We start from the raw sequence: 25,000 nt of genomic DNA, 5'->3' as shown, positions 1-25,000 counted from the left end.
AAATGATAGTTTTCTGGATGTAATCAGATTACTGTGGTCACATGATGTGTGACGGTGTTTGTCCAGCAGGCTGCGCTGTGATGACCAACAGGAAGCACGATTTACATTTATAGAGTTTACACCTGCCTGTGTACTCTGTGTACTCTGTGTACTCTGTGTGTACCTGGAGCAGTGATGGAAGAAGTACCCGAATCCTTTACTTCAGTAAAAAGTACAACAATGTACGAAAAACTCCATGAAAGTCAAAGTCCCGAATTGAAACATGTGACCACAGACTGTATACACTGTTACATCTGTTTGTACTCTTTAAAGTACTGTATGTACTCTTTAAAGTACTGTCTATATACACTGTTACATCTGTATGTACTCTTTAAAGTACTGTCTATATACACTGTTACATCTGTATGTACTCTTTATTACTGATTAGGTATTTATTGATGGTTGATTAGGTATTTATTGATGACTGATTAGGTATTTATTGATGACTGATAAGGTATTTATTGATGACTGATTAGTTATTTATTGATGACTGATTAGTTATTTATTGATGACTGATCTGTGGTTCAGATTCTTACAGTGAAACACTGAAACAGTCTCGGCGTTTCTTCACTTTCTTTCTTCCACATCGTTTACAGCTCAGCATAACGAGCGGTAGCCATGGAAACCAGCTCGCTCCATGCCGTGAGCATGCTCAGATTGCAGAGAAACACACACACACACACACACACACACACACACACACACGGCTGTGTCTGAATGAAACGCCTCCCTCGTTCACTCGCTCTCTCTCCTCTGTCTACAGACACTCTGTAATCATCACTGACAGAGTCACAGACCGTATTCACACCGAGAGGATGTGATGCAGTGCATTGTGGGATTGCGAGCAGACAGTAGACTACATGGACTCTGCTTTCTGAGGCTCTATGTGCAGCATCAGTTTACAGTCAAACTGATCCTGTTGTCTTTGTGAGGACTCGACATCCAGTGTGTAGATCTACCAAAGTTATATTAATAAACATAAACAACATCTAGACAACAGGCGTCCCTCCTTAAACCAACAGGATACTTTCTGGACACCTGTCACCTGTATCATGAACACTCAGGTTCAGGCAAGGTAGTAAAATAATTAATAGACACGTCTATAAAATAAAAGTTTGTTAATTACAAAATGAATACATATAAACACACGTCAAACTGCATTAACAGGATCTGAGGTTTTCTACCCCCCAAAAACAGGCGGGACCATGACTGTGAAGGACCCGTATGTGTGCCGGTCTGGTCTATATTCAGGCCTTTACTTTGCCTGGAGCCGAGAACTACATATATGTATATATAGTTTAACTATATTTAGATTGTATTTATATTTATTTTATATATATTTAATTTATTCCATTTGATTTCCGTAACTTTAATCAGTTGCCGAGTCCTAAAACATTAACGTTAGCCAGGCTACATGTTACATGACATCTTTGCTAACTAACTTTACTATTTGCTATCATCAATCATCATTTCATTCATCATTATCTGCTCCAGTTACCGCTGTCCTGCTTTCTTTTCTCTTCCTCCTCTTTCTGTCTCTTTCTTTGTTCACTCCCAGATGGATAATCCCTTTATTTTGCATATCGTTAGTCGATGCAAACAAACTTGTACTGCAGCTCTGTGATTCACAGAGACGCCAAAGAGACGGGGCCCCTAAAGGGGGTTTCCTAGTACTGTGGCTGCAGTTAAGGGGGATTCCCATATTTTGACCCCTTGGGGGCTCTAAGCAGGCGCTTAGTTCACTTATGTGTCAGCCAACTCTGCCTAAACCTAAACTTAACCTGAACCTAAACTTAACCTGAACATAAACTTAACCTGAACCTAAACTTAACCTGACTCTTAATCTAAACCTAAACTTAACCTGAACATAAACTTAACCTGAACATAAACTTAACCTGAACATAAACTTAACCTGAACCTAAACTTAACCTGAACCTAAACTTAACCTGAACATAAACTTAACCTGAACATAAACTTAACCCGACTCTTAATCTAAACCTAAACTTAACCTGAACATAAACTTAACCTGAACCTAAACTTAACCTGAACATAAACTTAACCTGAACATAAACTTAACCTGAACATAAACTTAACCTGAACCTAAACTTAACCTGAACATAAACTTAACCTGAACATAAACTTAACCTGACTCTTCATCTAAACATAAACTAAACATAAACTAAACCTGACTCAAAACTTAATCTAAACCTAAACTTAACCTGACTCTTAATCTAAAACTAAACTTAACCTGACTCTTAATCTAAACCTAAACTTAACCTGACTCTTAATTTAAACCTAAACTTAACCTGACTCTTAATCTAAAACTAAACTTAACCTGACTCTTAATCTAAACCTAAACTTAACCTGACTCTTAATTTAAACCTAAACTTAACCTGACTCTTCATCTAAACCTAAACTCAACCTGACTCTTAATCTAAACCTAAACTCAACCTGACTCTTAATCTAAAACTAAACTTAACCTGACTCTTAATCTAAACCTAAACTTAACCTGACTCTTAATTTAAACCTAAACTTAACCTGACTCTTAATCTAAAACTAAACTTAACCTGACTCTTAATCTAAACCTAAACTTAACCTGACTCTTAATCTAAAACTAAACTTAACCTGACTCTTAATCTAAACCTAAACTTAACCTGACTCTTAATTTAAACCTAAACTTAACCTGACTCTTAATCTAAAACTAAACTTAACCTGACTCTTAATCTAAACCTAAACTTAACCTGACTCTTAATTTAAACCTAAACTTAACCTGACTCTTCATCTAAACCTAAACTCAACCTGACTCTTAATCTAAACCTAAACTCAACCTGACTCTTAATCTAAAACTAAACTTAACCTGACTCTTAATCTAAACCTAAACTTAACCTGACTCTTAATTTAAACCTAAACTTAACCTGACTCTTAATCTAAAACTAAACTTAACCTGACTCTTAATCTAAACCTAAACTTAACCTGACTCTTAATCTAAACCTAAACTCAACCTGACTCTTAATCTAAAACTAAACTTAACCTGACTCTTAACCTGAACCTAAACTAAACCTGACTCTTAATTTAAACCTAAACTTAACCTGACTCTTCATCTAAACCTAAACTCAACCTGAGCATAAAACTTAAATGCAGACACATCTGAAGAACGTTCCCACATTAGCTTGAAGCTAGTAAGGCGCTAACAGATATCATCATATGAAGCTCGATCATAAGTTCTCTATTAACACACTCTGCCTGCAGATATCATGGCTGAACATCGCTGTTTCCTTCTGTTCTGTTTCTCCGTCACTTCCTCTTTCCCACGCTGTCAAGATCCCTCAGTCTCAACTCTGCTGTCATCATAACTGACCAATGAGCTCTCTACCCACGTTCCTCCAGCCAATCAGACTCTTAGTGCTGCTCTTTACATACCGCAGTAACTCTGCGCTCTGTCTTTCAGACCGACTACTGTCCAACCCGCCGCCTCCTCCTCATCATCATCATCATCATCATCACCACGTCCTCCATGTTGTCCACAAAGACCTGAGTGAAGGTGCATCAACCATCTGCTGGCCGGTTCCTCCACCAGCGTCCAGAGGAACCTGTCTGCTGTCTTCTCCAGGACTCACAGTCCTGAAGCTGCCTCGCATTGACGAGTCTGACCTCCAAAATACAATAATCATTGTTATTGATTTCAGGTGATGTGTTTTTATTGACCTGCTGGGGGCAGCGAGGGTCAGCATGGACGATGTAGGAGCGCGTTAGAACTGAAGCTGGTTGGCTGTAACACGTCACACTGTGATAACAGAAGTATTATTGATCAGCATTAGTTATTGATCATTCAGTGAGTGTCAAAGGGGATGATGGGAACCAGCTGTTCGGTAAATAAAAGCAGAATAATCACATGAAAGAGCAGCTCATGATTCACATTTACACACGTGATTCACATTTACACACGTCACGTGGAAAATTATATTTCACATGAAAACACACACACGCGCGCGCACACACACACACACTCACACGCACACACACGCGCATGAGGACTGCCTGATGTAATGTTTATAGCGTGTGTGTGCGCGTGTGTGTGCGCGTGTGTGCGTGTTCAGGCCTGCTCATACACCTGCTGACACTATCGATCCATCGATCAGCTGATCTATCGATCCGCGCGCATCAGAGTGTGTCCTGTCTGGCCGCGGATGACGTCATCGCCGGGCCGGGTGACTGACAGCTCTGATCAGTTTCTGTATGGATGAAGCTGCGGAGACACCGATCGATAACACTTCCGATAACAGATCGATCAGACTCACCGCGAGGACGTTCCGCTCCGGTGTCTCCGGTGTGATCTGCTGAAGCTCCTCCGTCACAGAGCGGCGGGCAGCGGGCTCATCCTCCGCCTCTGACCGGGGATGGATGCTGGGAGCAGGAGGAGGAGGAGGAGGAGGAGGAGGAGGAGCAGGGAGCCAATCTGCTTCTCCTCCTGACGCCTCATCGGAGCTGCTCGGCTTCTGTCGGAGAACTTCGGCCTCAAACTAAAAACATGAACCGCTGAACATCTGCAGATGAACAGATGACGGAAAATAATGATGATTATATAATAATACTACATAGCAGTGGAAGTACTCAGATCCTTTACTGCAGTGAAAGTAAAAGTACTCTATTACACACAGTAAACTACAGTAAACTACAGTAAACTACAGTAAACTACTGGCAGCTGTAGTTGCCGCAATTTACCGTTTTTTTAGTGTCACTACTGTAATTTAACGGTTCATTGCCGTAAATGACGCCGGTGCTCTGCTGCAGGATATGAAGTTTACTGTGTGTTCGACCTGCAGGAAGTGTTGCTGGTGTGTAAAAGAAATGTAAAAGAAAACTGAATAACAGGTTATCATTTGATGTATTTCTTCAATATATCATACATGTTTCAGACAGTGTTTCAGTTCAGTTTAGTGTTAGTTTGTGTGTGCTGTGTCTGTTCTAAACTTAGTTCTTTGCTGTGTAAGATGAGGCAGTTGCGTGTCTAACAGTTCAGTTTATTCTGTTATACCTTTACCTGAGCCAGTGATGAGATAAACTGTAGTTATGTAGATGTTTATGTGTAAAACTGATCAGCTTTAGAGGATAGTGTGGTTTGTCCTTAATTTAATATAGTAGTGTTATTTAGTGATGCTACTTGGTGCTTATGTACTGTCATATATGGTCGTGAAGAAAGTCTGTTCCTAGGTTAGCTGAACTTTTGACTGATGTTTCTATCTGAGGGTTGCTGACCTGTAAGGTTAGTAAACAGATGTCTTAAATTCTGTACGAGCAGTATTTAAGGGACTGGTTAACCTTTCAGACAAAGTAAAGATAGCTAGGTGGTATCTTTGTCTCCAGAACTATGATGCTTTATACTTCTGATTGTATTATTTGATTACACTATTTCATAACCTGACAATGCTCTCTCTGTGTGTTTATTGAGTCATCAGCAGTTTCCCATTACAGTAACATCAACAGTTTCTTACTGTAAATGTTACAACATCTGAAAAGTTTTCTTCTTATTCATATTAATAAAACAACTATAAACTGCAGACATATACTGTAAATAACAACGTGTCTTATATTTAAAAACACATAAAAAAGGAAATGAGACAGTTTTACATTTATTCAAAAGCTTTCAAATATGTCAAATATATTTAAATATGCCTGTTTGTTTGTTTCATGACCTTGTAAATCTGTTCATTATAATATCCTGAAGCTGAACTCAGTCATGAGTCTAAACTGCTTTACAAACTACTGTTTAAAAATATAAAAGCATTAATAAACAGATTGCCTTCAAATGTTCTCCATCATAGATCCAGGCTGAGTGAGAGAAAGAGAAATAAACAGAAACATTTTACACAAGAAGGAAAACTAACCTGTAGCAACCTACAGCTTAGAGACACATAAGATAATCAATATAACCAGTATAACCAGTATAACCAGTATAACCACTCAGCAGCAAACATCTTAATGAACTTGGCTTCATATCTGAATAAACTTCAGTTGTTAACTAAGATGAACAAGGTGAAGGTTTAGATCAGAGCGGACTAGCGTTAGCACTGTCAGACAGATGTTTAACCCTTTAACATCCACTGGTCCAGCTGTAACCAGTACCATCACACTGTAATGAGCCAACTGGAGATAACTGGAGAGGTTCTGTGACACCAGTGACACCACAAACTGAAAACCAGCTCCCATCAGGTTGGGCCTGAAGGTCTGGAATATTATACAGGTTAAAGGTTTATGGTCCTGATTATTGTTATTCATATATGACTCATTATAGACGAGGACTGATGGAGTTGTGTTTGTGTTTTAGCCGCTAAACAAACACATTTCCAGAAACTAGAAGATGTCAGTTGTCAGATGAAGCCTGATACCTGCGTCATAGGATGTTAAAGGTTAAACACAGTAATTCAAACTTCCAGCTGAAGACACGACCTGAAAACGCTCTCTGGTGTCTGCCAGGCGCTTGCTGGGATTATACCAGTTAAATGTTAGCAAAAATTAAACATAGTCACTAACTGGGAAACCAGATGCACCAACTGGTTTGATTCCACGAAGCAGAACTGTGGTTCCATTAAAATACTGTATTTACCATCAAATCCTACAGTAGTAAGAACTGAACCGTATGTAGTTAAAGTATTGCAGTAAAAGTACATAAGTATTATGAGCTTGATGTAGTTAAAGTACTGCAGTAAAAGTACATAAGTATTATGAGCTTGATGTAGTTAAAGTACTGCAGTAAAAGTACATAAGTATTATGAGCTTGATGTAGTTAAAGTACTGCAGTAAAAGTACATAAGTATTATGAGCTTGATGTAGTTAAAGTACTGCAGTAAAAGTACATAAGTATTATGAGCTTGATGTAGTTAAAGTACTGCAGTAAAAGTACATAAGTATTATGAGCTTGATGTAGTTAAAGTACTGCAGTAAAAGTACATAAGTATTATGAGCTTGATGTAGTTAAAGTACTGCAGTAAAAGTACATAAGTATTATGAGCTTGATGTAGTTAAAGTATTGCAGTAAAAGTACATAAGTATTATGAGCTTGATGTAGTTAAAGTATTGCAGTAAAAGTACATAAGTATTATGAGCTTGATGTAGTTAAAGTATTGCAGTAAAAGTAGTGGTTTGGTCCCTCTGACTGATATATTATTATATATGACATCATTAGATTATTAATAGTGAAGCATCAGTGTTAGAGCAGCATGTTACTGTTGTAGCTGCTGGAGGTGGAGCTAGTTTACACTACTTTATATACAGTTAGCTAGTTTAGTCCAGTGGTTCCCAACCTAGGGGTCGGGCCCCTCCAAAGGGTCAGCAGATAAATCTGAGGGGTGGTGAGATGATTAATGGGAGAGGAAAGAAGAAAAAACAAAGTTCTGATACACAAATCTGTTTTCAGTTTTTGGACTTTTTCTCTAATCTTTGATTTTTGCTGAAATATTGGATCATTTGAACATTTATTGAAATGAAAGCATGTGAGAAGTTTAGAGGGAAAAATCACTATTTGGTGGAGCTGTTAACAACTCATAGACATGTGAAATGTGACCCCGACTACACACTGCTTTTTGTAAGACGTCAAAAGACAAAAAGGTTGGAAACCAATTTGACAAACATCGAACCGTCTACCGTTTTATTTCATTTTTACTGTTTTTTTTTTTTTTTTTAAATCATGTTGTTTGTTGATGCTGTTTGTCCTCATCAGCTGTCCTGTGTTGTTTTTAACACTATGTGATGAAGCCAAAGACGTTTCCACAATCTAACTAACTAAATAACTAATTAATGACTTAAAGCACTTTGACACCATTTACCATGATGAATGACAGGATGCATTCTTATTATCATGGTGTGTTTTAATTGGTTTAAAAACATGTTTTGGACTAAAACTGCAGACAGACCGAGTGGAGGAGCTTTAACCTCCACTACATCCCTGGTTAGCAGGATGAAGGCGCCCTCTTGTGTCCTGCATCATTTTTCAGATTTCAGTTGTTGACCTGCTGTGATGTTCACTGCAGGAAGACGTGTAAAAACTCCACTGAGCCTTTAACAGCTTCAAACAACATCAGTAAAGACGGATTTTAATATCTGTAATATCACACTGTGTCAGTTTGTTGACAGAAGTCACATCCTGTAACACTGACGCTGCATTCAGGTCACATGGGAAAGATGGGAGAGAAGAGTTTCCAGTCTGCAAATATTATTCACATCAGCTTTCAGGTTGTAAACAGAACTTGTGAAAGTGAGATTTGATGCTGCAGGCTGTGATTTCTCTGACTTCTGTGACCAGATGTGAATAATTATATGTTCAGTTTATAGTTTAATCATATTATGACTGGACTTGATGGAGTCCACATGTGTTTAATTTAGTGTTGATGTTCAAATATGAGTTTTTTAGTAAAAACTGTAACACTGTAAACTTCAGCAAACATCTATTACGGCGTCTTCACGGCTTCAAACTGGAGTCAACATGTTGTTTCCTTCTGATGTTTATTACGATTGAACTGAACTCAGCGTCTCATATGTGCAGAGTTTTGATCAAATGATTCCTGAATGACTTCTGCAGTAGAAAAGGTGGAGTAACGTTACCTGTGATGGTTCAATAAATCAATCACAGCTGTCAGGAAACTAATCACCACTGTTTTAGATGCATTTCTTTGCTGCTGATTAATATAAATGACTAAAACTCTTCAGCACAGCAACAAAATCAGTCACAAGAAGTTTTAATCAAGTCTGGATTTAAACTTTACAAACTCGACTTCATCAAACTCTGAACGACACTAAACTCTCAAACTTCACAGTAAAAGAGTTTCTGGCTGAGTGTGAACAATATTATCACGTGACGTACTGATTGATCACATGACGGAACAACCAATCAGAGATATGGATCGGCCCGACATCTGCTGTATAGTACATTTATTTAAAACATCCTTACAGTGCTGAGTTATTCTGCAGGAATTTAATTATAAGTTTAATTTGTGTGAAATTGTCAAATCTCTGGTTAATAATTACCAACAATCTGATACATTTATAATATATAAATATATAAATATGGATGAATGAAAGGAAATTGGTTGAAATGTGTGAAATAAAATGTGCTGCAGATGTTCTGCTGTTGGTAGACGAGCTGATCATGACCAACGATATTTAGTCCAATCAGACAGAAAACAGAGTAAAATAAATAAACTCTCATTTTAGTTTCACATTTTCTCCAGAAGCTTTGAATGACATCCTGAGATGAAGACAGAAGAAAATACTTTGCTCACTGTTGAAAAAACATCTTTATTGATTATGTAAAGCTTCAGATTGTTCACACATCCAGTCAGTAAAGTCTGTTAAATGACTCTTGTTCAATGATTTCATGTTCAGATTCACTTCATCCACACAATCAGTTAGTTTAACCCAGAATGTACAAGAACATAATAAATGATTATTATCATGATAATTACAGTTTGATTGGATGTTTCTCTATGAATTTATAAAGTGATGAGATCAAATACATCAATACAAACATGAAACTAACATTTAGAACAAAGAGAAGTTTATATTTTCATCTGAAGAAGCGTCAGTGAAGATAAAAGACGTCATCATGAGCAGCGATAGCCTCCATGGATAAAAACACACAGCAAAAAGTCACATTTAAAGAAACTGAAAACATCAACAGAACAACAAATGAAAAGAAGAAAGTGTTGATAATCCCAGTTTGATTGACAGCTGATCTCTGTGCAGTTCAGAAACACCACAGCAACGAGCTCTCAGAAACAATGGAGACAAAAACATGAAGAATTACAACAGAATCTGACACATGAAGTCTGAAATGACTTCTGTCTATTTGAGTTTACACAACTCAGCTGTGTCTCCAACATAATAAAGATAAAGTCCAGCATAGAGAGGCTGAGTGAATGTGGTCTGGACTCTGTGGAGGAGAGTCATGGTTTCAGAGACGCTGTAGAAGGACAGAATACCTGCTCTGTGATCCAGGTACACTCCTACTCTGGAGGAAACAGGACCTGAGACGGGAGTTGAGATACTGTTGAAGAAAAATGTAGAACCGTTAGTGCCACAATATAACACCCAAGATTTGTCATTGAGTCCAAATCTACATTCATTTGAGCCTCCGTCTCTGCTGATATCCTTGTATGAGACTGCTACACCAACTCTTCCCCCTCCCCACTCCACCTCCCAGTAACAACGTCCAGTCAGACTCTCTTTACTCAGGACCTGACTCCATGCAGTGAATCTGTCTGGGTGACTAGAATATGAGTGTATTTGACTCGTTCGTTCTGCTTTTCTGTTCCCATCAGATAATAACAGCAGTGTGTTTGCTGTGTTTGGATCCAGAGTGATTTCACGTGAATATCTTAAGAATCCAGTTCTGGTCTTGGGTTCTGGTTCTGACAGTAAAACGTCCACGTCAGTCACTGTCAGTGAGATGTTTGTCCATTTCTCCGTCAGGATGTCCTGTAGTTGATCTCTGAGCTCTGACACAGCTGCTGTCACATCCTCAAAGTATCTCAGAGGACGGATATTGATGCTGGATGAGTCTGTAGATGCACTGAGTTGTGACAGTGAGGGGTAGTTGTGTAGAAACTGGTTGTGATCCTCTGTGTGTGAGAGCTGCTTCAGTTCAGCGTCTTTCCTCTTCAGCTCAGTGATCTCCTGCTCCAGCTTCTCCTGAAGCTCTTTGACTCGACTCACTTCAGTTTCCTGCTGGGATCTGATCTGCTGCTTCACATCAGAGCTTCTTTTCTGGATGAGACGGATCAGCTCAGTGAAGATCTTCTCACTGTCCTCCACTGCTTTATCAGCAGAGCGACTGACGGCCTCCACCTCCTGTTGAAGCAGCTTCACATCTTTCTCTCTGTCCTGGATTCTCTGCTGGATGTTTTGTCGACTCACCTCGAGCTCTCTCTGCCTCTCAGTCCTTTCTGCTGCAGCTGAGACTGTGTCGTGGCCTTTATGTTCATCCACAGAGCAGAGATAACAGATACTCTGCTGATCAGTACGGCAGAACATCTTCATCACCTCATCATGACGAGAGCAGATGTTCTCCTGGAGCTTCTCCGAGGGGTCGACCAGCTTGTGTTTCTTAAATTTAGTTGATTCAAAGTGAGGCTGGAGATGTTTCTCACAGTAAGAGACGAGACACTGCAGACAGGACTTGAGGGCTTTCAGCTTCCTCCCAGTGCAGACATCACAGGCCACATCTTCAGGTCCAGCATAGCAGTGATCAGCAGGAGCAGCTTGGAGTCCAGTCTTCTTCAGCTGCTCCACTAAAGCTGCTAACATGGTGTTTTTCACCAGGACAGGCCTCGGTGCGAAGGTCTGTCTGCACTGAGGGCAGCTGTAGATCTTCCTCTCATCCTCTCCATCCCAGAAGCCTTTAATACAGTTCATGCAGTAGCTGTGTCCACAGGGAATAGTCACCGGATCCTTCAGTAGATCCAGACAGATCGAACAAGAGAAGGTTTCTCGGTCCAGCTGGACTCCTTTCTGCTCCATTTCAGCTCTCAGTGGCAACGACTGTCTGAGTTTCGCTTCCTGAGAAGTGAAACAACTTTGAGCTCTGATCTAACAACATGTGTCTCTGCAGTGAATTCAGCCTGCAGCTCTTATACTGCACTACATGTTGGTTCCACCCATCTGCAAACTGTAGATCTGAAGGGGAGGGAACCAGGAAATATGAGGACAGAGTGGAGCTTGTTGTGTTTGAGAGCAGGAAGGAGAGGGAGGGGTTAAGTTTTAAAGAGATACTGTGTGTTTCACCCTGTTTTGTAGCTCAGCTCTGCTTCCTGGTGCCAAAGTGTTTTTTGGGATCTGAGATGACTGTTTATTTTCATCCTATCGGTACAGTATTAAAGCTTTATTGATCATTGTGAAGGAAACGTTTCACATTAAAGCATCAACGTGAAATAAAACCTGCTTCAAACACACTGTGCTCCACTGGAACTTCAGTAGCTGTTAACACAAACTAAGATTATAAACCTGAACGCTGTGAATAAAACTGTAAGTTGTTTTAAGTTGATGTAAAGGAGGGAAAACTAAAGTAAAGCAGCTGAATGAAGGTCTGTGGCTGATTATGTTTATATATTGATTTATTTTAATGGAATTATTGACTGATTTTATTTGGTGCTCATGTTGAGGTGAAAGTTTATTTAATAAAGGCTTATAAATATATCAACTCATAAATAAATAGGCAGATAATAAAGAATATATAAACCATCAATTTACAAACTGTAATTTTAGGAGATTTAAGTAGCAGCAAATCAGATCTCAGTAACACTGTGATCCAGATTAATATATCAGATTTCTAAACCTTAAATCTTAAAACACAGTGATGATAGAAAGATCAACATCTAAAGGAAACTACAAACCTAGAAATCCCGTAAGGACGGAAACAACTCACATCAGAGAGGGATGGGAATAAAAAAACAAAACAAAATGGCTTCTTGTGGTCTCCTCCGCTGCCCTCTGCTGGCGAACTGCTGCGGTGGATAAACTGGAGGACCAGAGGCACGAGGACGTGTTGCTGGACTGTGTGTGCACGTGCTCAGGTACAATCACAGGTATCTGAACATCAGTCATCTGCTCTGCTGCGGAGAGTTGTGGGCGCTGTCTGTCTACTGAATACCTGCTATATATTATGTCTCTTTTTTAAAAGAAGAATCTTATAAACTCAAGTACAATTTTTCTGTTTTATAGAACTTTGAGTCTTCATGGTTCTCATGTTCAGAAAATACATTAAACATTAGAGCTGAAATATGCAGGATGCTTTTTATCCAGGAAGTCATTACATATGACTCTTCATTGCTAGCAGTTCAAACGTTATTTTCCTTTGCTTGCAATTTACCACAAAAAGAGCAAATAGAACATCGCTTGTATCGCAATTTCTGCAGAATTCTGCAGGAAAGTCACTTTGATAAATGTGCCTAAATGTATTTTTCACCAATTAAAGAACATATATGACTGTCCCACATTTTAAACCTTATTTTCTAAATTGGGACAATAAAAAAATCGACGGACTAACTTCATATTTTGATCATTCACGTTTTCATATTGTAGCGCATTTTGATGCATTAATTTATCATAAACACAATCTGATAACAATCAGCAGCATTGATCAACACCTCAGCTTTAATTGGTCCTTTTGTTCAGCGTGTTAGAATAGATACACGTGAGGAGTTCCACTTCACTCTAATCCAGCCTTTATTCTTTTATTCCAGTTTAATTCATGTTATTTGCGTGTTATCTGTCCCACCTGTTCTCACCAGCAGCTGAAACACTACAACCCCCATCATGCACTGCGGGCTCCTGAGCGCAGAGTGACGCGCTGACCGCGCCTGACCTGCCGCTCCGAGAGATGAGCGAAGCTGTCGCAGGTTCGCGCGAAAAACACCGGAAGTGTAGAAAAAAAGCACACAGTACATCATTTGAGTCACAACAAAATAATTGCTGTATGATGTGTTTTTAACATGTGTCAGTTATGATGCAGGAGATCAACAGACGACCTTACAGCAAGTGTGATGGTCGTTTAGAAACTGTGAGAAAAGGCGGGAAAAAACTGTTTTTGTTGGAAATGAAGTGAAAATGAACCAAAACTTTAATTACAATAGTTAAACAAAGTTAGAGCTGTTAAAGTCTTCTTTTAAACTACCACAAATAAAAAATAACGTAGAAGAGAAAATAATAAATAAAATAGTAATATATTATAATATATAATATATACTAATAAAAAGAATGAAAACAATAATTAAAGTGCAAGGAAAAGTTTTTGAGCTTTATGATTAATTATAATTTTCAGGGATTTTAAATATAATTTAAAGACATTTATAGATACAATGAAGTTTCTTCTGTTCAAAGGTTAAAACAGTTTCATATATTTTAAAAATTATAAATTATTTTTCACATATTCCCTGCATATTATAAGTTATGCAGGGAATATAAAATAAAAAAAAAAAGGAAAATAAAATAAAAAAATAAATAAATAAATAAAAGTCTCTGGCAGTCAGTATTTTATTGTGAAGTTACCGACAGGAAGTGCTCGTGTATAATCTGAGCGGATTACGGTTGACGGTGATCCTGGTTCTCCGTTAACATCCAGCCTCTCCGTCGTCGTTCCGTTCCTCCGGGCTGTCTGCGAGCCGCGGAGCTGCTGCGGGTCTCTGCCGGGTGGAAGCGCCTCCCCGCCGGCCTGCAGGAGCGGCAGCAGCCGGGGTGGACGCGCTGGAGCTCGCTTCTCTGCCGGGTTCTCTGCGGGGTTCGGATGCGGGGTTCTCTGCGGGGTTCGGATGCGGGGTTCGGATGCGGGTTGACGGGGATAAATCGGCGCTATAATCTGCGGATTTCCAGTGAAGCAGCGAACAGACGGCGGCAGGAGTCAGCGGAGGGATTTTCTGTCATTTCTGCCTCCGTTTGTGGAATTACCTTAAATTCAGAATAAATGGAGCTCGGTCAGAATAACAGAGATTACATCATGTCTCCCACAGACTGTATATATTATTATTATTATTATTATTATATGCAGCCTGTGATGTCTCCACACTGAAAGCTCATTTTAATATCTACAGTCGGCTGCTGTCACACATTATTTATTTAATTTTTCATGGTGACCTTCCACCTGAAACCGTTCTGTTATCTTCAATATTTGCTGATATTTGTTGAAACCATCATAATAATTCTGGGAATGTTCCTGTTCGGGTTCCAGAAAACGTTCTCAGCAGGTTCCTCTTGTTAAAGTGTTCCTGCAGGTTCCTTGAACCAGAACAGAGGAACCACATCTTTTAATGAAACAGTTTGAAACGTTAGTAAGAACCTCACAAACTTAAGAACGCTTGTTTTGGGTTCAAATATTTAAAATATCAGGTGCATTTATATATTTTTCTCCCTCGAACTATGCAGAAACTTTAAACAATCTCCTGAAAACCTGTCTGAGGTTATAAAACACTAGAATATACGTTTATAGTGACTTTAACTGTAATTAAATCTACTGTAACAAACTGTCAGCAGAGCTTTAAGAACCTGAGAGGAACATCTCCGACACGTTTTAGATATTTTAATAAAACAGTGAAACATTAGCAACGATCTCATAACCTCACTAAAACGTTCTCAGAACATTCCCTCAACTAAACATATTTTGTTGGGTTGTTGTGAGAATTTGTAGAGATTAATAAGGCCTGATAAGGTTTTATATGTGATTTTTCTAACAAAACTCCAAATCTAGTGAAACGAAACCTGTTCTGAGCTTCAGGTCGACTCCATGTTTTTATCTATAAAGTGATGAAATAACAGTACAAACATCCTCTCGCATGTTTTTTAGGACAGTTATAGTTTAATTTCATGAGGTTTGTTTAAATAATCTGATCAGCTGATCAGCTGGTATCTGCTCGTGTCATCAATGATAGACAGAATGGAGACATTTCATTATGACGTCCGATCAAAACATTCATTTTTGCATCTGACTAAATTTCGTAGACGTGTGACAACTTTGTGTTTGGATGCTTAGAGGCTAAAATATCTGATATGTTTTAGTTCAGACTCTGGTTTGAACAACCATCCTGACCGACTCTAAAACCTACAATAAGATTAATTTTAGTAGAAATAATCCTGAGTTTCCATCAGATTATCGTCCTGCCGTCGGCTCTGAACGCTCCTCGTCCTCCTTAAAAGTAAAACCTGCAGATTAAAAACTGCTTCAGTCATTAACGTTAAAACTACCTGATGTAGCACAAACTAGAGTCCTGTAGCGCTGAAACTTACACATAAATATATAAACTTCAGCCTTAATGTGTCCTGTTTATTATTTTAACTGTGAAAAAGTGACAGAAAGTAAAAATTAAAACTTTTGTCCATGAATCTTCGGCTTCATCACCAGTTAGAAACAAGAACTTCTGCTGAGTTTGGGCGACTTCGCTAACATCAGCTAGCAGGCGCTAAACTGCAGGTTGGAATTATGGGAAGTGTAGTTGGATGTTGCACATGGACTACAGCTCCCATCAGCCCGAGGATCAGACCGTGACGGACTCTGTTCGGACTGTTTCTATGTTTTCGTAGCAGATGCTGTCAGACGTTTGTTTTTCTTTCTTCGTGGAGTTTTAACGTCGAGTCTGAGCCGCCATGTCGGATAAGACGGCGCCGCGCTGCCAGCTGAGGCTGGAGTGGATCCACGGCTACAGAGGTCACCAGTGTCGCAACAACCTGTACTACACCGCCGGGAAAGAGGTGGTGTACTTCGTGGCCGGGGTGGGCGTGGTCTACAACACCCGGGAACACACCCAGAAGTTCTACCTGGGTCACAATGATGACATCATCAGGTAAGGAGGGGGCGGGGTTTAGTTTCTGTCTGGAGAACATCTGCAGAGTTTTCATCATTTCATCAAATCAAAACGCTTCATCGCTGAAGTTTGAAACTAAACACGTCGCCATAGTTACCGAATGAAGTCCAAACTAAAACTGAACTAATTTAACTTTCAGAGTTTTGTCATCGGTTTGATCTTCATCTCGAAACAGAGACGTAAAGGAAGAATGAAACATCGTCACATAAACAGATTCTGTTGTATTTGTGTTGTTCATCTACAGATGAAACACAGTCAGACACTTTTATAAACCGTCAGACGTGCCGACAGACAGATGTGGTCCTAGATGATAATCCTCCAGGTTCCTCATGATCCAGTTTGTGAGGCAGCAGGCTTAAAGATCTCTAACTGGCCCCAGAGGTCAGTGAGCAGCCCTCAGATAGAAACAAGTTCAAGAGATCAACTAGACTAGGAGCAGGATTTCTGATACCAGCGACATCACATCACACTGGACTGAGAACAAACGTCGACCCGTTAGTAACAGATATAATATATACAAGATATATACAAGACTGATGACCTCTATTTAAATCTGTCTCTCACGTGGCGCACGCGAAAGAATCTTAAAGATCCTCCAGACATGTTTTAAGATTCATAAAATACCTTCAATATTAATTTGAGTCTGACACGGTTTTTCCATAAAAATGTTAAAAACATCATCTCCTCTTCGTCTGTAAATATTGTTGATGTCAACAGTTTTCCTGCTGGACACCAGCTGTTTCCTCCGTCACTGTAAAGTTCATCTCAGTGTTTGTGAACTGAAGGCTTCAAGTCTCCACATCACACTGTGTACGTTGATACCGGACCGTGATTGGCTCCAAACTAGTTGTGATGTCACTAATCCTGCTCGTAGTTCCGCCTCTTAAACTGAGATGTTCAGTGAGCTCAGAGAAACTTTCCTCCTTCAGCAGATGAATGAAAACAAACATCCAGCTGAAGGAAGAAGAAGAAGAAACATGTTTCTGAGAGGACGACTTTAAAGGGATCTGCAGCACAACAAGCTGGTGAAACTGTTAACAGAACCGTGTTCCTGCACATGCTCAGTAGCGTCTGCCTTACACAGAACTACTCTCTGGAGACTGAAAACATGATGCTGTTATTAGTCTCTGGAACGTTTCTAAACAAACTAACATGATGAAGGAACATGTGACCCAGAGCAGCGGGTTTTTAATCAGATATATCAGCTTTGATACAAACACAGTACTGGTTAGTAGATCAGTTCATTGTAAGTTTGGATCCAAACATGAAGACAAAGATAGAAAATCAGCAGATTGATCCAACCTCTGACTTTGTGCTACATTATAAATTTCTTAAAGAACTTCAGCACAAACCCATATTTGAGTCGTTTCACAGAAACATCAATGAACTAATCATGACACAATAATTCATTCATACAGCAAGTTTAAGTCTTTTCTACTGTTTAGTGTCACACGTTATGTTTCTGTTTGATATGTTCTCACGTTAGTGAGTCCATGGCTGCGTTTACATGGACGCTAATATTACACTAATGATGGGAATAATCGCCCAATCACAACAAAAATGCCTCATGTAAGCACCTCATCCGGCCTGATCAGAAGGAATGTTCAATCAGGTTGAGGATGGTGATGTAAACCTTTGATTATCCGTTCAATAGGAAAATATTAGAGCCTAATAATCATGTAAATGCTTAATCTGATTGTTTCCCTCCGGTTGGAGTAGATATATTCATCCCCTACCCGTTGTTGGGCTGACGGTGGCCTGCAGGAGCATTTTGACATATGACCCTGATGTATTCATCACTGTTGTCACACAGCTGTTCTGATTAAACGCGCCGACGCGTGTAAACACCAGAGCGTATTAGATCACATCCATGTAAACACTTTAATCAGAATGAAATGTGTGCGTGTTACCACAGCTACTGATGTTTGTATCAGACTGTTGACATTCATAATCACATGGCTGATTGAAAGTCCGTTTCCATGGAAACAAAAGATGTAGCTGCGATACACACACACTCTCTGACAGATGTTCCAGATGTGGCTGCAGGCTCACCTGCAGGTCTCTCTCTGACCCACTTCAGTCTGGTGGCTCAAAACCAGAAACCAGAAAACATCCCTGTTTCCTCTGCAGCTGCGTCCAGTTTCATTTTACCACCTGAGAATTCAACTGTTCACTTGATTCTTTATTTCAGACACTGCAGGACTGTTTCAGCTGCAGCTTCATGTTTTAAATGAAATAAAACCTGCTCTGTTAACACAATCTGCACCGATATTCATACAATTTAATCTGAACATCAACCAGAGCTCAGAGACATCAAACAAAGACTGTAAAACCTGCTTATGAAGAGATCAGCATCAGGAAAAAGCACTATATAGACTACATAGACTATATAGACCATATAGACCATATAGACTATATAGAATATATAGACCATATAGACTATATAGACTACATAGACTACATATATAGACTATATAGACTACATAGAATATATAGACTATATAGACTACATATATAGACTATATAGACCATATAGACTACATAGACTACATAGACTATATAGACTACATATATAGACTATATAGACCATATAGACTACATAGACTACATAGACTATATAGACTACATATATAGACTATATAGACCATATAGACTACATAGACTATATAGACTACATAGACTATATAGACCATATAGACTACATAGACTATATAGACTACATAGACTATATAGACTACATAGACTACATAGACTATATAGACTACATAGACTATATAGACTACATAGACTACATAGACTATATAGACTATATATACTACATATATAGACTATATAGACTACATAGACTACATAGACTATATAGACTACATATATAGACTATATAGACCATATAGACTACATAGACTATATAGACTACATAGACTATATAGACCATATAGACTACATAGACTATATAGACTATATAGACTACATAGACTATATAGACCATATAGACTACATAGACTATATAGACTACATAGACTATATAGACTACATAGACTACATAGACTATATAGACTACATAGACTATATAGACCATATAGACTACATAGACTATATAGACTACATAGACTACATAGACTATATAGACTACATATATAGACTATATAGACCATATAGACTACATAGACTATATAGACTACATAGACTATATAGACCATATAGACTACATAGACTATATAGACTATATAGACTACATAGACTATATAGACCATATGGACTACATAGACTATATAGACTACATAGACTACATAGACTATATAGACTACATAGACCATATAGACTACATAGGCGACACTGGTGATTTTAACAAAGTTAAATAGAAAGCACTACAGCTCCCATTAAAAGAACTACAGCTCCCATTAAAAGAACTACAGCTCCCATTTAAAGAACTACAGCTCCCATTAAAAGAACTACAGCTCCCATTAAAAGACCTACAGCTCCCATTAAAAGAACTACAGCTCCCATTAAAAGAACTACAGCTCCCATTAAAAGACCTACAGCTCCCATTAAAAGAACTACAGCTCCCATTAAAAGAACTACAGCTCCCATTAAAAGACCTACAGCTCCCATTAAAAGAACTACAGCTCCCATTAAAAGAACTACAGCTCCCATTAAAAGAACTACAGCTCCCATTAAAAGACCTACAGCTCCCATTAAAAGAACTACAGCTCCCATTAAAAGAACTACAGCTCCCAGACGTCTGTCTGTGCTGCTGTTTTACAGACAGTCTGAACTCACCGCCATCATGGACTCGTCTCCTCTGTCCAGCTGTGACGTTCAGCCTGCAAACCTCTAGGACTTATGGGAAATGATGTTCTTTAAATCACACACAGATATTGAATGAACAACGATGTTAGATGCTTTTTTAAATGTTTTTCTTTGTACTGTTGAGAAGCTTCTGATCTGAGGATTCATACTGATTAGCAGAGTTACATGTTAATGAGCTTTTTAATGAGGTTCGTTACTTCTGGAGCAGAATTCAGAAGTTCTGGTTTGACTCTGACAGAAAACTAGAAACGAAGGAAATTAAAAACAAGCTGCGGCTCAGAGTGACAGTCTGCAGTTTCAGTGAACGTCAGCAGAACGTTCCTTTAACTGTTCACCGTAAACCAGCCGAACACGCCGCTGCTGACAGACGGAGGCAGGAAGTAGGGGGAGGGGTTTAATCCTGCGGCCTGATGGGAGCCGACAGTCGGAGGGAAAACGCTGACGATGAGATGAATCAGCTGATAAATGTAGTGGAGTGGAAGTATAAAGTAGCATCACATGGAAATACTCAAGTACAAATACCTCAAAACTGTACTTAAATACAGTACTTGAGTAAATGTAGTCAGTTACCTTCCAGCTCTGCTTCTGATTGGTCGGTCCCAGGAACTGATTTACATATGATTAAAGTGCTCATTGCTGATGTTTTAATGGTGAAACCTCATTTAGTAAATCACTCGTTTGAAATAAGTAAAAGACTTTAAACACATGATCAGCTGGTTTATAAAAACATGATACATCTCCTCCTTATTTACCCAGAATGCATCTCTCTCTGTCAGTGATGGACATTTAGCGTTTACCCTCCAAACAAATATTCAGTGTTTCCTCCACAGAAACAAAAAAACCCCTGATGTGTGAAACGCTTCCTCAGCCAATCACATCGTCAGCCGGTCACACTCATGTTTTACTGCTGACACAGGAAGTTGAAAACACGTCAAGCTCAGCGCTCAGCTGATGTCAGCTTCATGTAAAGTATCAAAAACCTGATTTAGTTGGACAAACATGGTCCTGCGAGTCAGCAGAGAGCTCAGTGCTGCCCCCCGCTGGAGGGAAGATACATTACAGCTGTACTGCTCTATTTTTATTCTTTCTGTTTTTGAATATATTTTCTATGTAACACTGTCAAGATGAATATTAAATATCATATTCATTATCAAAGTTTTGAGAAATATGTTCCATTATCAGACAGAAACCTTTAATAACATTTTGTCTCTTTTATGTGCCGTAAACCTGCAAACTTCTACATATGTTTTTATTTCTCCTCATCCGAGCTGGATCGTATTATGTAGAGTATTTGTCCTCATTATGTTTACATTTGGCAGAAGTGACTTACAGGTGAGGCGAGACGATCAGGTGTTGGAGGACAGAGACTCTGTGGGACACGAGGTGGTTTTAATCAGAGTCCCAGTGAGTTCTGATGACTCAACAGGTCCTCAGACGAAGACACTGGACTACTGCAAATACCACAAGTTCAACGTTGCACTTCCTTCTTGTTGCTTATTTCTTCTGCACTTGTCTACCTCCTGTTGTTTCTTAGTTTATATCTATATATATATATTCTGTTTAGCGCTCTTTCTCATCGTACTTATACCTGCTTCTACCACAGAGACTCTAACGCTCGATTGTCTCACCTCACTTGGAAGTTGCTTTTGCCAAATGACAAAAACCACAAGTGTGGGTGTTTGGACCCTCAGTCTGGATCCACGTTTGTACCATTTATGGGGTCGAGACAAAGACGTATGAAGACTCCGAGTGTGAGAGAGATCAGTGTGTGGACGTTCAGGTAGAAACGACATGCCCGAGACCTTCAGGGTTCTTTATATATCTTCCATCCAGCTTGTTATCAATAATGTTTTCTGTCGTTGTAATCAATCTAAAACCAACTGGACCTCTGTCATATATGTTGTTGAGTTGTGTACTTACATCATCCAACAATGTTCAAACAGAGAAATCAAGGTAACGGTCCGTTTCATCTGGTCTCCTTTGTGCAGGCGTCAGTGTTGTGAATCGACTTTTATTCAGTTTTAAGCCACATTTTTATGATAAACTTTTTAGATCTTGGTCATTTTTAACTATTTTTAACCAGATGAAGGATTTCAGTCATCGAACGTCTGGATCTTTAGTTGTCACCTCGGCTAACAGCCGCTACCGGACGTCCTGAGACCACCGAACAGCGTCAGAGAAACATTGACTTTTATTGTGAAACTGCCTTATTCAGTGTTTTTACTGGTTTTAATCAGCGAGTGTGGAGGAGACCTCTGAACCATCTGAACCAGGAGAACTCCCATGATCCCTCGCCACTTCATGACATCATCAAACTCCTTGTTTTGTCGTTGTTTTGATTGACAGACCCAGCAGCAGAAATGACATATTGTTTATTTAAGCCTCCAAAAGGAAAATGGAGAAAATGAAGGGAAGAGAAAAGATTCTGGCTAAAATATGATCAAAACCACAAAATGTCCTGCAGAGTTTCCCGCCAACACGCAAGAGACAAACAAAGAAATGAATTTGTCGCACAACTATAATGAGACTGAAAACATCAAGGAAAGCAGCAGATTATTGAAAAAGTGCAAATATAAAAGTTGTGAATGCAGTTTTCTCTGTTCATAACTGTGGCTTTAAAGTGATGCTAACGTTGAGTTGCATGATGCAGTTTTCTGGTAAATTGTCTCAGTTTCCGTGTGATTGGCAGCTGAGTCGCTGTCGTTTCTGTCTCTCAGTCTGGCGATCCATCCAGATAAGATCCAGGTGGCGACGGGTCAGGTGGGGAAGGACCCGTACATCTGTATCTGGGACACCTACGCCATGCAGACCGTCTCCATCCTGCGGGACGTCCACACGCACGGCGTGGCCTGTCTGGCCTTCGACTCGGACGGACAGGTGAGACCACGCCCCCTCATGATGATGTCATGAACTCAAAGAATACAATTTATTATTTATAATTTCATTAATTTCAGTACATGGTAATTTTTTTTTTTTAAAGCAGCCAAACAATTTTACACAAATAATGAGACGGTTGAGACGCTTTGGTGGTCTGGAGGACGACCAGGATGCTGCAAGGTTACTGTCATTCTACAGACGTCATTATTTAGGGACCGAGCCCAGAAGGCAGAAGACTACTGTTTACAGTACGAACCGAGACCTAGGACTCATACACTGACACCCCTGACCTAAATCCAACAGGAAGTCCACAATTAGCCTTTCAAAATAAGTCTTTGCCCCAATTTTGGCCCCCGAACAAACACTATCTCCTCCGAGGGCGTTAATGGTATCAGCTTCACACTTTAATACATGACTTATGACACTATGCTGAAAAAAAGTTGTCAAAAACTTTGTAATAACTCGAACGGTTTGGATTTTATAAGCCCTGAAAGTTGCAGTGCCACATCACCCTTACAATGTAAACCAATGGGGAGGCAATCTATGGGCATGAACTTTATGTCAAACAGAAGCTTCTGACGTCTAAACTATAAGTCTGACCACTTTCAAACCTGTATCAATGGATTCGCCACGAAATTTCCTACTAAAATATGATTTTTAATGTAAGATTTGGCCAAAGTCATGGGATTTATGAGGATATTTCACAAGAAGCGTACTCTAAAATCCTCCTCTCCAACTGCTCCTGGTGATGTCACTCCCTCAGTGCTGTGAAACATTCCGCAATACACACTCATTATAAAATCACAGGAGGAGCAAGAAAAGACTTTAAAACTCACACTCTAATATCTCAAAAACAATAAAAGATAGAAAAAACATGTAAATTCAAGATTTGTAGGTCAAAGTCTCGTGACTCATTTAAAGTTCAAATGAAGTTTGTATCTAAAACTATGTGGAAGCAGTAAATGTTCAAAAAGGTGTGGGTTCACTCACACTCTCCATTCAAATCACACTTTAACCAGGTCATGTGGGTTAAAAGTCTTTACTTTTCTAAAAATAGACTTGATGAAAATTAGGAAAAATAATTTGTTTTACACAAAAACTCGTCAAGAGTTTTCAATGTTCTAACTGAAATTCAAGTGAATGGGCCCAAAACTTTCATGATTTTGATGACACAGGTGTGAGCGAGACAGACATGTCTCACCCTGCAGAAAACTCTCATCCTGTCAATCAAACTTTCAAAATAAAAGCACACCACACTTGTAAGAAATGTCCCTCATTTTTAAAAAGCAAAATGTCCTGATCCCGATGGGCCAGCGTGCGAGGTCCCGACCAACGCTGCTCACAGCTTTAATTTAAATTGAGATGCCGTTTACAGTAATGATGTTTTATGTTTTCAAGTATATCAAAGCAGAAGCAGTAAAAAGTATTAAATCACTATATTAAAAACTGTTTGATATGCAGTAACGCCGGTGGTGGTTGTCATAGTAACACAATACCTTTAGTGGCCTTTAGTGAGTTTTTCAGGTGTTTTCAGGTGTAAGAAGTGAACCACAGCACGGGGATGTTTATGGTATTAATATCCGTCGTCTCCCTCGGGTGTAGGCTCCGCCCACTGCATGTGTAAATTTTAATTCTGATTTTTTTTGTGAAATAAATAAATACGGATACAGAAAATAACATCAACACAAACTTTTGAAAAAAAAAAAAGTTATAAATATAATAAACGTCTGCCCATAAAAACAGTATATTAGAAAGTGTGGAGGCTCCAGGACGCTGCCCTGAGGAACGCACACACCTCAAACTACAGCAAACACATTTAATAACTGTAATTAATGTTAATCCAGTTTTAACTATTAATATTAATATTACTATAAATATTAAAACTATCGTCCAATCCTGTGGTTTTAAGGTCGGTGGTGGGCGGAGCTTAACTT

General features: G+C 39.1%; 3 protein-coding genes across 9 annotated transcripts in view; 1 reads left to right on the top strand and 2 right to left on the bottom strand.

Annotated features, from left to right (window-relative positions):
- Positions 1-4,598, bottom strand: part of LOC122975998 (wiskott-Aldrich syndrome protein family member 3-like) — a 23,614-nt gene extending 19,016 nt beyond the window's left edge. The window contains exon 1 of the mRNA XM_044344237.1: positions 4,338-4,598. The gene's annotated coding sequence lies outside the window, so the exon portion shown is untranslated. The remainder of the gene's footprint in view (positions 1-4,337) is intronic.
- Positions 4,599-9,876: 5,278 nt separating this feature from the next.
- Positions 9,877-11,888, bottom strand: LOC122975991 (tripartite motif-containing protein 16-like). Its single transcript, XM_044344216.1, has one exon. It carries the CDS (start codon positions 11,548-11,550, stop codon positions 9,877-9,879), a length of 1,674 nt encoding a protein of 557 aa, XP_044200151.1. The 5' UTR covers positions 11,551-11,888.
- A 2,218-nt stretch (positions 11,889-14,106) lies between these two features.
- Positions 14,107-25,000, top strand: part of LOC122975578 (echinoderm microtubule-associated protein-like 6) — a 48,473-nt gene continuing 37,579 nt past the window's right edge. For 5 of the 7 annotated variants that reach the window (XM_044344091.1, XM_044344088.1, XM_044344114.1 and 2 more), the window contains exons 1-2: positions 14,107-16,358; positions 22,907-23,066. In XM_044344091.1, the coding sequence (XP_044200026.1) occupies positions 16,162-16,358; positions 22,907-23,066 (357 nt within the window). In that variant the 5' untranslated portion in view covers positions 14,107-16,161. The remainder of the gene's footprint in view (positions 16,359-22,906; positions 23,067-25,000) is intronic. The other 2 variants (XM_044344131.1, XM_044344121.1) reach the window with 1 other exon arrangement.

This window comes from Thunnus albacares, chromosome 3 (genome assembly GCF_914725855.1).
Source record: "Thunnus albacares chromosome 3, fThuAlb1.1, whole genome shotgun sequence".
Taxonomy (NCBI): Eukaryota; Metazoa; Chordata; class Actinopteri; order Scombriformes; family Scombridae; genus Thunnus; species Thunnus albacares.
This window is presented reverse-complemented; position numbering and strand designations above follow the sequence as displayed.

Bases quoted from the DNA above. Each gene is read 5' to 3' on its own strand.
- LOC122975991 (XM_044344216.1), bottom strand. From the start codon at position 11,550: ATGGAGCAGAAAGGAGTCCAGCTGGACCGAGAAACCTTCTCTTGTTCG.